The sequence below is a fragment of the Perissodus microlepis genome, chromosome 13 (assembly GCF_051167445.1).
Source record: "Perissodus microlepis isolate ML-2025 ecotype Zambia chromosome 13, ASM5116744v1, whole genome shotgun sequence".
Taxonomy (NCBI): domain Eukaryota; kingdom Metazoa; phylum Chordata; class Actinopteri; order Cichliformes; family Cichlidae; genus Perissodus; species Perissodus microlepis.
Genome location: NC_140473.1, coordinates 30,146,128 through 30,158,077, shown reverse-complemented (window position 1 = coordinate 30,158,077; position 11,950 = coordinate 30,146,128). Strand labels below are relative to the sequence as shown.

Below are 11,950 nucleotides of genomic sequence, written 5' to 3'. Positions count from 1 at the left end.
AAAGAAAAACTCCCTTTTAACAGGAAGAAACTTTCGGCAGAACCAGGCTCAGTGAGGGGCGGCCATCTGCCTCGACCGGTTGGGGGGGGCACAGCTGTTATAACCCCTGACGCAGCATAGCTTCTAATTCTGAAAGATAGGTAAATACCTTAAACCTGCACTCTATGCAGGACACCAAGTGATGACACGACTTGCAGTACTATAGGAGTCTATGCAGAAACAGTTTTCTCTCTTGAATCTCTGTAATTTTTTTGCTACTGAGTGTCTGGGTGCAGTCACTCATTTTGGGCCAATTAAATCAAATGAATTGAACCTGCGTTAACCAGGTTTAATAGGGAGGGCCAAAGTCGTAGTTGTGCTAAATTTCCTCGAATTCTCCTCGGAGATTTTCGAGTAGCTTCCTTTGTTCTTGAAAGTTCTTTTCCATTTGTCTCATCGCTTCCCGTCCATTCCACATCTTTTTGGTAAGGTCACTAACCTTATTTTCTAAGGCCTTATTTTCTTGTTTGAGTATGTCAACTTGGACATCGTAGTTGTTTATCAGATTGTTATGTTCTTCCTGTGAAACTTTGGGAGTCTGAGCTTGGGTTTGCAACGCCATGTCTTCTGTTTTCAAGGCTTCCTGTACATCACACAGATTTTTCTTGACCTCTTCAAGCTCTCTTTTCAGTGCCTCAAATTCATGGCACAACAACTCCTTTTCTCTGTTGGTCACGTTAAAATCATGTTCGGAGTCTTTCTCAGTGGCTTTGAAGATCCGTGATTCTCCTTTCACACCCTCATCGTGTGGTTTCAGTTCTTTTTGAGAATCACCACTCCTTTTGGAAAGCTCCTGGAGGTCCTGTTCAAGAAGTTCGTTATGCCTCGATATGTCAATTTCACGTGCAAAGCATTGGAGTTCCAGGGTCTGTCTGAGCTGTTCACTGTCCATTGTTTTGTTTTCCTCATTCATGATCCTTTTTCTTTCTCCACTCTCTTGTAACTCTTTAAAGGCTGTGTTTGCCTGATGGAGTTTATCTTTAACAGCCTGTATTTCCTGTTGCATGTCATCTTTTTCCTTTTCAAAGTCCCTTTTCAGCTCACACATGCGTTTTATCGTCACATCATTTTCCTTTCTTAAAGACTGGTTGTCCTTTTCCATGTCTCCCACTTTTATAACCAAGCCTGTCCTGGTGCTTTGCAACTCTCTGATTTCTGCCTCCATTTCCTGCATCACCTCTTTCTGTTGCTGGATCTCTTTGGTTTTGGAGCTGTTTAAATCCTTTAGAATTTGGTTCCAATATTCCAGGTCTTGAATTTTGAAGTGAATTTTTTCATTCTCTAGTTGCAGGTCTCTTTTCCTCTTGTTTTTGGAGAACCCACTTCGTTTGAAGAGAACTTCAATGTTTTTTTGGAGAATTTTGTTCTCATTTATGAGCTCTCTTTTTTGCTCCTTAAGGTCGGCGTTCTCGACTTTAAGGTCACGTATGGTAGAGTTTTGTTCTTTGAGAGTTTTATTCTCATTTTTCAGCTCTTTGATTTGCTGGTTAAGTTTTTCGTTCTCGGCTCTCAGGTTGCACACAACAGGATTTGACAGACTCATATTTCAAATTGAAGTTGATGTTAAATCTCTGTACTAACTAAAAGATTTTTTAAAAATACGGTCAACTGTGTCAGAAACTGAAGTTTCGAGTAGTTTAACTGCCTAGTGAATTCTTCCACTATCTTTGAAAGACTGACAAGAATGAGAACCTTTCCCCTCTTTAAGGGTTTTAGTGTGCTGATGTCATAAAGAAGATCAGAGATCAAAGGGATTCTGGTGGAATGTCACTGTGTCTGGTCTGGGCAGTTCTGAATTGAATAATAACAAAATGCAGATTGATGGTAATTGTAACTGATAATGGTTACATGAATTATAAACACCCAATAAATATTATTTAGAAATCCAAACTGTGGTGGAGGTGTGGTCCCTGGCTCAGCCGCAGGGGAGGAGTGATGCAGTGAGCTCAAGGGGGCGGTGCCAGGGAGGCTGCAGGGACAGGTGGTGATGATCTTCCTAACGAGGTTTTCCTTTTTATATAGTCAAGCCGGAGACCAGAGTGAGCAGGAGCATGTGCAGAAGACCAACCGGAGAGTTGGTGAACAGGTTGGCAAACCATGAAAGCCATATGTGTGGTGCTTAAACAAACACTCGTCCAGAGTGATCAACATAACAGTGTGTCGGGTTGACTTTTATACAAACAAACCAAAAAGAACAAAAACATGTCATTGTGAAGCTTTGGCAAATACTAGATTGGTCAACTGATGTGCCGTAAGCATCTGTCAGGCTCTCTGACAGTTAGTTAGTGTTGCCTACAGTTAAAATATGTAATTGTGGTGAAGAGTTAGTATGATTTTACATAAATGGAATCCACATTTAGGAGCCCTTCAGTAAATCCAGGCCAAGCTAAGAAGATGAGCAATGGGAGAAAGACCAAGGACAGAACACATGGAGATGACTGACCAGCGAGCTTTTAATGCTTAAACCTCGTCAAAGTAACTTTTTGTTGTGACTAAATTGTAAAGAGGGATGTGTGTGTATAGAAAGACGGCTGTTAGAGTAGCAGATGTTTAATTTTGTCTAAATTCACTATTAATTTACCTAATCAATTCAAATCAGAGGGAGAGGACAAAGAGATTGTACAAGATCAGGAAGAACAAGGTGAGCCAAAGAGTGAAGGGAGATGGAAAAAACAATAATTATTTTTCACAAAATAATTTTACATACAATTCATGAATACTTTGTGTGCTTTCCAGTAGCTTGCTTAAAAATGGCAATGGACATTGTAAACATAACATACTAACATGAACTAGAAAATTATTTGCGAGCAAAAATGCAATGTGAATGAGACTAAAAGTGAAGAAGTCACTTGGATGAATGACGTAGCGTTTCTCCCACTGAAAACACAACGTCCAGATGAACACAATCAACCTTATTGCATACTCTGAAGTAGTTAAGTTTCAAAGTAGGGTAGGTTTGAAGAGATTTGAAGATTTTGCCATTCATTTGAATGGGAAGAGAAATTTTAAAAAGTTTAAAAGTTACAACAAAGAAAAGCAATAGCAGCGTAGTCCTGAATGTAAACTGTCAATGTAAAATCAGCCCTCTTACCAGTTTGCTTCTTGTCCAGGTGTATCGAGTTGCAGTGTGATTTTCCTTCTGTCTTTAATGAGTAATGGTACTTTTTAAGTGCTTGATGATTTGGTGGACTGACTGTGCTGCATGTAGCTATGAGACTGAAGCAATGTTGTGCATGTTTCTCTGCTTGTCTGCATTGCCACAAATTGTTCTATTTGGTGATGTATCATAGAACTGTACTATATAGTGTATGTAAGTTTCTGTGTTTGCTAGTAACTACCATCAACCTAAGGTCTCAGCTAATTTATCTTTGCAGAGATGTTCATTTGATTGTAACAGCAGTAGGAAAGAGCAGTAACAAGAGTAGGACAGCTAAGCTAATTATGGCTAAATATTTGGAATTTAGTGAAAGCAAAAATTGACCTTGCAAAGATGGATAGGTTTATTTAGAAAGTCAGCTATTTACATTTAGTGTTCGTCCCAAGTAGGAGATTTTGAATTGAGTCTAAATTGACCGCAAATTTATTTAACTTGTTAAAATCAACCAGGCTGTTACTGAAGCAGTCGAGGAATTACCTTTGAGGTCTCAGTCATAGGTATTAATGCAAAATCTAACATTACACTAACCTTATATTTTTGTAAAAGGCAAAATTGACTTTTTTCCAGGGTGGGGGAGTGTTTCATGTCTGTAAGTTAAAATTGTTATTTTTGTTGTTTCCTGATTTATAAGAATTGGGAGAACAATTACATGCTAACAAAATGATGCATTTTGGTTGCCCATGTTTGGTGTTGCTTTGGGCTTAGGGTAATCACTGACGATGACGTACACCTAAAAGAGCTCAAAATCAGAAAACGTTGCTCTAAAACATGTTGACATGGTAAATGAAAATGAACAATAATCAAAATTGATCATGCAAACTGAAAGACTACTTACTATGTTTCTCTTGTTACTTCATTAGCCTCAGTGTTCTCAGATCATTCTTTACATAAAAGCACCCAGTTGTCTTGCAAAGAATGTGTAGGATTAGTGAAATTAAATATACCAGCTACCCCAACTTCAGACAGTAACCCTACAGTAACTTGCTGGATCCGCTGTCCACCAGCCATGTGATGACCCTCCTCCCCCCCCCAGCCAAGGGAAATACACTGCTCTCAATAGAACACTGCTACAGCAGTAGAGTGTCTCGTGAAACTCCTCTCTCTTTTGGGCTTGGGTGATGGTACCGCTCTCGAGCTCATGGAGAGCACGCTGTCCTTGCTAGGAACAGATGATGGCGGATTCCGCTTCGCTCATGTCTTCCTCTGACAGTTGCTGGTGCAAGGTTGGCCTCGCCAACTCCCTGCTGCTGGCTGCAAAGGATTACCACCCTCTCGCATTCTCCTGGCTACCAGGAGCTTTGGGATCCGGGCCATAGTTCACAACTCACTGACAGTATCTCCCGCGCCCCAACCGAGCCTCAGACTCATAGTGGCTGGGATCGCGGCACCACAGAAAAGGACAGTGTTCTTACCATCAGCTTTGCAGTTTTAAGCCCCAGGGAAACGAGCCCGCCAGCGCTCTGTAGTGGCCGCGACCAATGGCAATGAGGAAAGGCTGCTCTTCATAGAGGATTCAAGCTCGGGGACATGTTTTCTTGTTTTACTCCGGCTCCCAGAAAAGCCTCGGGAACTCTTGTATCGTCTTTGCATACCTCCCCAATGGTATATTAGTTGATTGGAGATTTCCTGCGTACCACCAGAGAGAGCCCAAGTACCAGTAGTGGTACGCGTGCCACCGTTTGACAAAGACTGGAATAGAGAATGTGTTCAGCCACCTTCAATCGCTAGCAGTATGACTCTGAAGTGCTGTACTGTATGTTTGTAAGTTTTCTCCCCAACAAACACAGCAATGTCAGTGAAACATTTTGCTGTAACCCACATAATTTCCTTATGGATCAATAAAGTATTCTGATTCTGATTCAGAGAAAAAAAAAAGAGAAACAAAGAACCTCAAACCACTCAGTTCTGATGAATCGCAGTAGTTTCAGCATTCTCCCACTGACATTTTGCTGATATCTGTGAGTCAATATACTGAGACTAGGGCAGGGCAATATGACCAAAAATATTTATCACGATATATATTTGAAAATTTGTGGTAACGATATAACGGACAATATAACTGACGCGAGACAAAATACTTTACAACTCCACAACTTTAGTAGTGCAAAAAAAAATCCCTCATCAATGTATTTTCACTTAATCAAGCAGCTGTTTTTCATGTGCATTAAAACTGTATAAAAATTTTACAGTGCAAATGCAAATGCAAATTTCTCGCTGACAGTTTAACCAAAAGGCATTTCCAGTGGAAATTGGCCGACATATCCTCAGCATAACCATGTATAATATCCACAAAACTTAAAAAGAGGTTATACACACACAATATTAAATTGGTTCGAGGTCAGTAAGCACAACCAGAATTCATACATAAAGCACACCGGATTATAAGGGGTACTGTCAATTTTTCCGAAAATCAAAGAATTGATTTTAAGTGTGCCTTATTTTCCAAAAAACACGATAATAACAACAGCTCGCTTGCATGCTCTACCAAAAAATGTGATTTGGTGTTTATCTGATGGACGAAAGCCAAACCAGTTCCACACCACTGAACCATTTTTACAAACCAATTCTGGTTCATCTGTTATTCAACGATCCGCTTTCGCCCTTCTCATTCTCCGTCGCCACCATGTTTCTTCCGTGATGTGTGGACGAAAACAAAGGCACTGCACATGTGCGTTTTACCCATATTCTATCGCAATATTTCATTTTCTTATCATTGCCTAACATTATACCGGTATTACCGTGAACCGTATGATATGGCCCAGCCCTAACTGAGACTATGCTTTTTATTCCTCATATGCAATGACTGTTACTGTCTAAAAGGAAAAAGGAAAAACTCTGGCATTAAAGTATAGGAGGAATCCATTACTCAAAAGGCCAATTACAATAACATTTCATACACAGCTCTGAATATCTTATACATATTTCCATACCATTTTTTTCTATGCATATTTCTGTATATATGAGCTCCAGTTGCGAATGTATATAGGACCACCATGTGTCTTCGTTTTATATTTTATATTTTTCCCTTGCTATAAGAGCTGTGTAACACTGAAATTTCTTATCCGTGGGATAATAAAGGTTTATTCTATTCTATTCTATTCTATTCTATTCTATTCTATTCTATGCTAATAGTTTTGAAGGGTAAACAAACAGGTGCATGTCAGGTTAAGACCAAAGGATTCATCACAGCATTTCAGAGGGATTTGCAGTTAAGGTATATTGATGTAGATTTAGCACAGGAGTATAAATGTTCTCTTATTAAGCAGCTAAACCACTGACAAAAACTACCCTCTGCTCACACGAGTTTTCTTGTTTCCCTTCATTGGCTTCAAGTTAAATTTAGAAATTAGAAGTTTTATTAATTACATAAAACACTGACTAGGATCCTAAACAGACACAAGACACTACTGTATGGTTCTGTAACGGGTTGATAGTTTAAAGCCTTAGGATACAGTCATAAATGCATCAATGTAGGTTTTCCTGCAGTCACTGATCACACCAACAGATTAGTCGTCTTCTTATTGATTTTTATGCTGTCTGACATCTTTATGAAACCAGGGAAATGATGGCCTGTTGGTCTTTAGATTAAATTCTTGTAATTGCAAAAAGTTAAAAAACAAATTGTTTTCTTTTCAGGATATTTTTTTAGTTTCACCAATGCGGCTTCAAAGAAATTTAACCAGCTTGCAAAACACCAAAAACTTTTTTGAACTTAAAAAACACACACAACCTAAACACAACCACGTCAACATTTAACAACGATATTATTAATACTACATTACACACTGTCATAACTGAATAGATCAGAGGAAATTCAAATTCTACTGTAACTGAAAATTCAATTTGTGCAACACTTAAAGTGTCCTTTCAAAAAAAAATGTAAAGGATAAAATAAAAACTAAATATGATATTTATATAAATTAATGACTGCAATGATACAAAATAAAAATGTTTCAAGAGCTCTTTAGCTGATTAATATTTGAGTTTAAGACGTCTTCAGATGAAACTCCATCAATCTTTTCTTGGTGGTGACTGGAGTTGATCCCAGCTGTCATATGTCATCCTGGACAGTCTTCACACCTACAGGCAGTTTAGCATCACAAATATATCGAACTGCATGTTTTGGTCTGCAGGAGGAAGTCAAAGAGGAGAACCGTTCATGGAGATCATGCTGTGGTCTTTCTGCTTTTTTCTTCTTCTTTTAGTCATCACTGTTTTTCTCCCTCTGTTCCTCTTCTTCTCCTCTCTTTCTCTCTCTCCCCTGCTGTTAACTTTCTCCCAATCATTACTTTCTTTCTTTTTTCTTTTCTGTCGCAGGCCCTTGTCTCTTTTGGTTATAATAACCTAAAATAAAAATTCCTAATACAGTTTTAATTTGACTATCAAGTGAACCACTATAGCAAAAAGTGTGTCTCGTTTGCAGGCGTTGGAGAGGCGGAGGCGGAGTTGGGATCAGTGTCACTGGCAACACCTGGGCCAGTGTGCCAGGACTCTATATAAAAATCCTTTAGGGCAGAGTTTTTTGTTTTTTTGGGGGGGGGGCTTTGAACTTTGCTTTTAACAGAATTACATGCACATGCTCCACCCATCCACTCGCTTACACTACTGATGGCACTGACTACACACACCACAGTTTGTGTTTTTTGACCGTGCGTTTTCTTTTCTGTTTTATTTATTTAAAAAATATCTCTTGGAAAACATTCCTATCCATGTCTGGGTTTTTTGTCATGGCCGTGCGGCCCGGTTCATGACAGTTTAGTTCTTTTTCTCCTTCAGACAATTCTGACTGCTACACTGTCGGACAGGACAGGGAAAAAATGTAATAAAAGTCCCCATACTTCCTGTTGTGAGGTGACATAATCACTGCACCACCTTCATTTATTTAGAAGAAATTACAAAATAATTCGTACATTTTCGTTTACAACATTCAACTACTCAACAAAACAATGTTTCCTGTTACTCCCAGTTGGTGCAAAGAACAGGAATTTAGGTGATTGACAGTCTGAGGGGACAGCTAAAAATATTTGGAAAGGATGGTGTTTACTTATCTCACACTTTCTAATTCCTCTTCATCTCTCCTGTCATGTGACCCTGTTTCCTCCTTTCCCTCATCTCTGACTACATGATCTGACCTGTCTGTGCTAACATCAGTCACATCTCCTGTGTTGTTTCTCTCCATAATGCAGCAGCACAGATGTACCAGCAGCCTGTCAATGGGTCCTTTACGCATGAAAATACACAGAATGAAGTCCAACAATGAACTAAAAAGAAACAAGATTATAATGATAAAATCAATAGTTTTTACAGGGAAGCGTGTCTCAAAGTTCAAAGTTAACATAATGACTGCAGGAAGGTTTATGAGAAAGTAATTAAGCAGCAACAGAACCAAGGTTCCTACAGTTCTTCGTTTTTCTTCAGTGGGCACTGAGGAGGCAGCAGGCAGAGCTTTAAGTGTCCCAGCGAGACAGAAGATGAACAGGGGGGCAGGGAGGGCGGCATAAATAATTAAACGTACAAATTCATTTAAAAATACAGGAAGAGCAACACTAACACTACAAAAGACCCAGACCAGAACACAGACCAGTACAGAACCCTCAGTTTGTCTGAGGCAGTCCAACAGTGGGCAGGTGATGAAACAATACCTGCAACACAAAAGAGAAACAAATGATGCTTCAGAGTAAAAGATAATGTTCAGAGACATGAAAGTGAACACACTGAAACACAGAGAGGTACCTTTCCAGAGCAATGCAGGATTTGAAGTAAAGACTGGCCGTCACAGCAAAATAGTAAAAGAAACATGCAATGACATCATGCATTAATATCCTCCAAAAGAACATCATGCTGTGATGGATCAGAACGGAGATGATGAGGTTTGTGTGATAGATGACAGGAACCTGATATCTGTGACCCTGCAGACACAGACCCTGTGACATATTGCACATATTGCAGGTGTAGATTAATATATATACACCATAATTTAAAGATGAATTTTCCACTATGGCTAATTTAAAATATCAAATTAATCTCACATGAATGTCCAACAGAAACAGGGAGAACAAAGGGAGATTTGAACCAGGCTGATATGGGTTACCCAGCACCTTCTTGCTGTGAAGTGACAGTGCTAAACTGTCATCACTGGGAGAGAGTTAATATTTTTTATTTCAACTACAATAAGTAAGTAAAATTCGATCTCCAGTGTTTAGAAGGTCAGAGGCAGAATAGACTGGAAGATTACCAGAAGCAGTTACAAACAGTGAACAGCAGGTGTCAGTGTTTTCCTTTTTCTGCTGGAGCAACACAGATGAGTGAAAAATTACAGAAAGAAACAAAAACCTTTTATGACCAAAAAACCCTGCATATAGAATACAGACATGTTGACTCTGTCATGCTGAAGAGACGCATATAGTTGTTACGAGAGTGATCACATTTATCTTGTGTTAAATCTAAAGTGAACCCCATGAAGGCTGCCCATCCAGATGTAGTACCTGGCAAGGTGCTCAGAGCATGTGCCTACCAGCTCACCCTCATCCTCACCAGAATCTTCAACCTCTCACTAGATCAGGCAGCCATCCCATCCTGTCTAAAATCAGCCACAATCATCCCTGTGCCGAAGAAGTCTCCCATCACTAGCCTGAACGATTACCGCCCAGTCTACAGAGAGGAAGTCCTGAAGTTGGCAGCATGCTGTTCAGAGAACAACCTGGCAGTGAACACCAAGAAAACCAAAGAGGTCACAGTCGACTTCAGGAGGCAGAGCGTCGGCTGCCCTCTCCCCTCCCTGATGGACATTTATTCCTCCCGCTGCCTCAACAGAGAGACAAACATCATCAAAGACGGCTCCCACCCTCATTTTAACCTTCTCAACCTGGAAGTGCTACAGGTGCATCAGCACAAAGACCCACAAACTCAAGAACAGTTTCTTCCCAAAAGCCATAACCACCCTGAACTCACACATGCACCAATAAACACAGTTCCACGCCCCATTCCAAGGATTCCCTCTATAAACCACCACTGTAAATTAACCCAAACTGTATATACTAAACATTTTATTTCCTTTTTTTAACCGACTGTATATTTGCAGATTTTATATATATTTTCTGTAAATACTGTCTACATGTACATAGTGCTGCAGAAACTGTACACCCCCATCTCCCCCGCCACACACACACACACACACACACACACACACACACACACACACACACACACACACACCTACCTACATATTTGCACTGAGTAGGAGATGCTGTGTATTTCATTGTACATCTGTATAGTGACAATAAAGACATTCTATTCTATTCTATTCTATTCTGTTCAATAAAGAGATGTGACATATTTACGTACCTCACGGCACACACACAAGAAGAACAGTACGGTCACGGAAAAGAAAATGCAGATCAAGATCCATATCAGCACGTTCCACATCGCTCTCATTTTTGTGTGCTGGAGTTCTGAAAGAATCTTCGACTGACTTTGAATAAAAAAAAACAGAAAAACAAACAAAAAACCCCCCCATGAAATAGCAGGTGGTGAAAAAGGTTTTCTTTTAATGTTGTGAAACTCACTGACACTGTGCAAAAGATTTAAGAAGCACTTGGATAACACACCGGACACCAATGGAAACAAAATAGCATCTTTGATTGAAATGAAAATGATAAACCCACAGAGGGCAGAATTCAAAGACACCCTGAAAATGAAAAGAAAAGAAAAACAATAATGCAGCAGGCTCCTCCTGTCTCCAGGATCAAACAACTAACTTATTTAAGGAAGCTTCTTTGTAGCAAATATATAAAAACTCATTTCTGGTGTGTCAGCATGTCTCTGTCAAGTAATATGTGACTGTTGGGGTTTCTTTCTAATAGTGTAGAGTTTCTCTGACTACATGAAGCACTTTAAGGCAGCCAGTGTGAATTGCCACTATATAAATAAAACTGAACTGACTTAATCTGAACAGAATCAGGTATAGTTAGCGCATTAACTATGAATGCGCTAACTATACAACTGGTGAAGGGCATTTCACATTCAAGCGCTTTAAGGCCATAGGCAGGATGACAGATGTGGTGTTTGGCAGTAAGGCAGTATTTATTATATGATTTTTGTTAGGCTAGAACAGACCTTTCCAAAGTGTGGGGCCCGCCCCCTAGGGGGAAAGGGGGCGCAGAGCCATTGCAGGGGGGGGGGGCGCGGTGTGAAAAGGGAAAAAATATGTTTCCAAACCAACTTCATCTTAAGCCAAAGACTAGAAAATATGGTGAAGCATATCTTCCCTTTGGCTTCACCTGCACAAGTGCCAAGGTAGGTCTCCCCTGCAGGATTGGTTTTCCCTTTGTCGGGAGCAGCGATGGGCTCTTCAAATCACGGACAAACAGTATCCCACATTCTTGATTTTTAGTTCACAAACACTTGTTGTAATGACTAACTACTCATGACCTTTTGTAGATGTTTGCTCTTTATACAGTAAAGTTACAGTGGGATACAAATAATATCAGGCTGATCCTGCCACGATTTGTTCCCTCGGTTCAAATCACGGACAAACAGGATCCCACAGCTGTTTATGTTTTTAAACTTATTTTGCACAGAGAGGCATTTTTTGAAAAATGTATTGACAGCAATGTTGAATATTATTACACAGGAAAAAAACAACTACACGTAAAATAATCACACCGTGACTCCCCTGCCTTTGTAAATGGAGGGACAGTAACTGCATGTAAAACCTGCAGACAGTCAGATTAACAGTATTTTGTCTCTATCTGC

General features: G+C 39.8%; 1 protein-coding gene across 1 annotated transcript; it reads right to left on the bottom strand.

Annotated features, from left to right (window-relative positions):
* Positions 1 to 8,240: 8,240 nt before the first annotated feature.
* On the bottom strand, positions 8,241 to 9,012 carry LOC146375364 (uncharacterized). The gene is made up of 2 exons (XM_084947901.1): positions 8,930 to 9,012; positions 8,241 to 8,838 (listed from the first exon to the last, which is right to left on the bottom strand). The coding sequence occupies exons 1-2, from the start codon at positions 9,010 to 9,012 to the stop codon at positions 8,241 to 8,243; spliced, it is 681 nt and encodes a 226-aa protein (XP_084804027.1).
* Between the last annotated feature and the right edge of the window lie 2,938 nt (positions 9,013 to 11,950).

What these genes read in the sequence shown, in the direction of transcription:
- LOC146375364 (XM_084947901.1), bottom strand. Translation starts at nt 9,012, where the DNA reads ATGCATGATGTCATTGCATGTTTCTTTTACTATTTTGCTGTGACGGCC. An exon ending in TCCTGCATTGCTCTGGAAAG is followed by an intron (nt 8,839 to 8,929) that starts GTACCTCTCTGT and finishes TTTGTGTTGCAG; the next exon opens with GTATTGTTTCATCACCTGCC.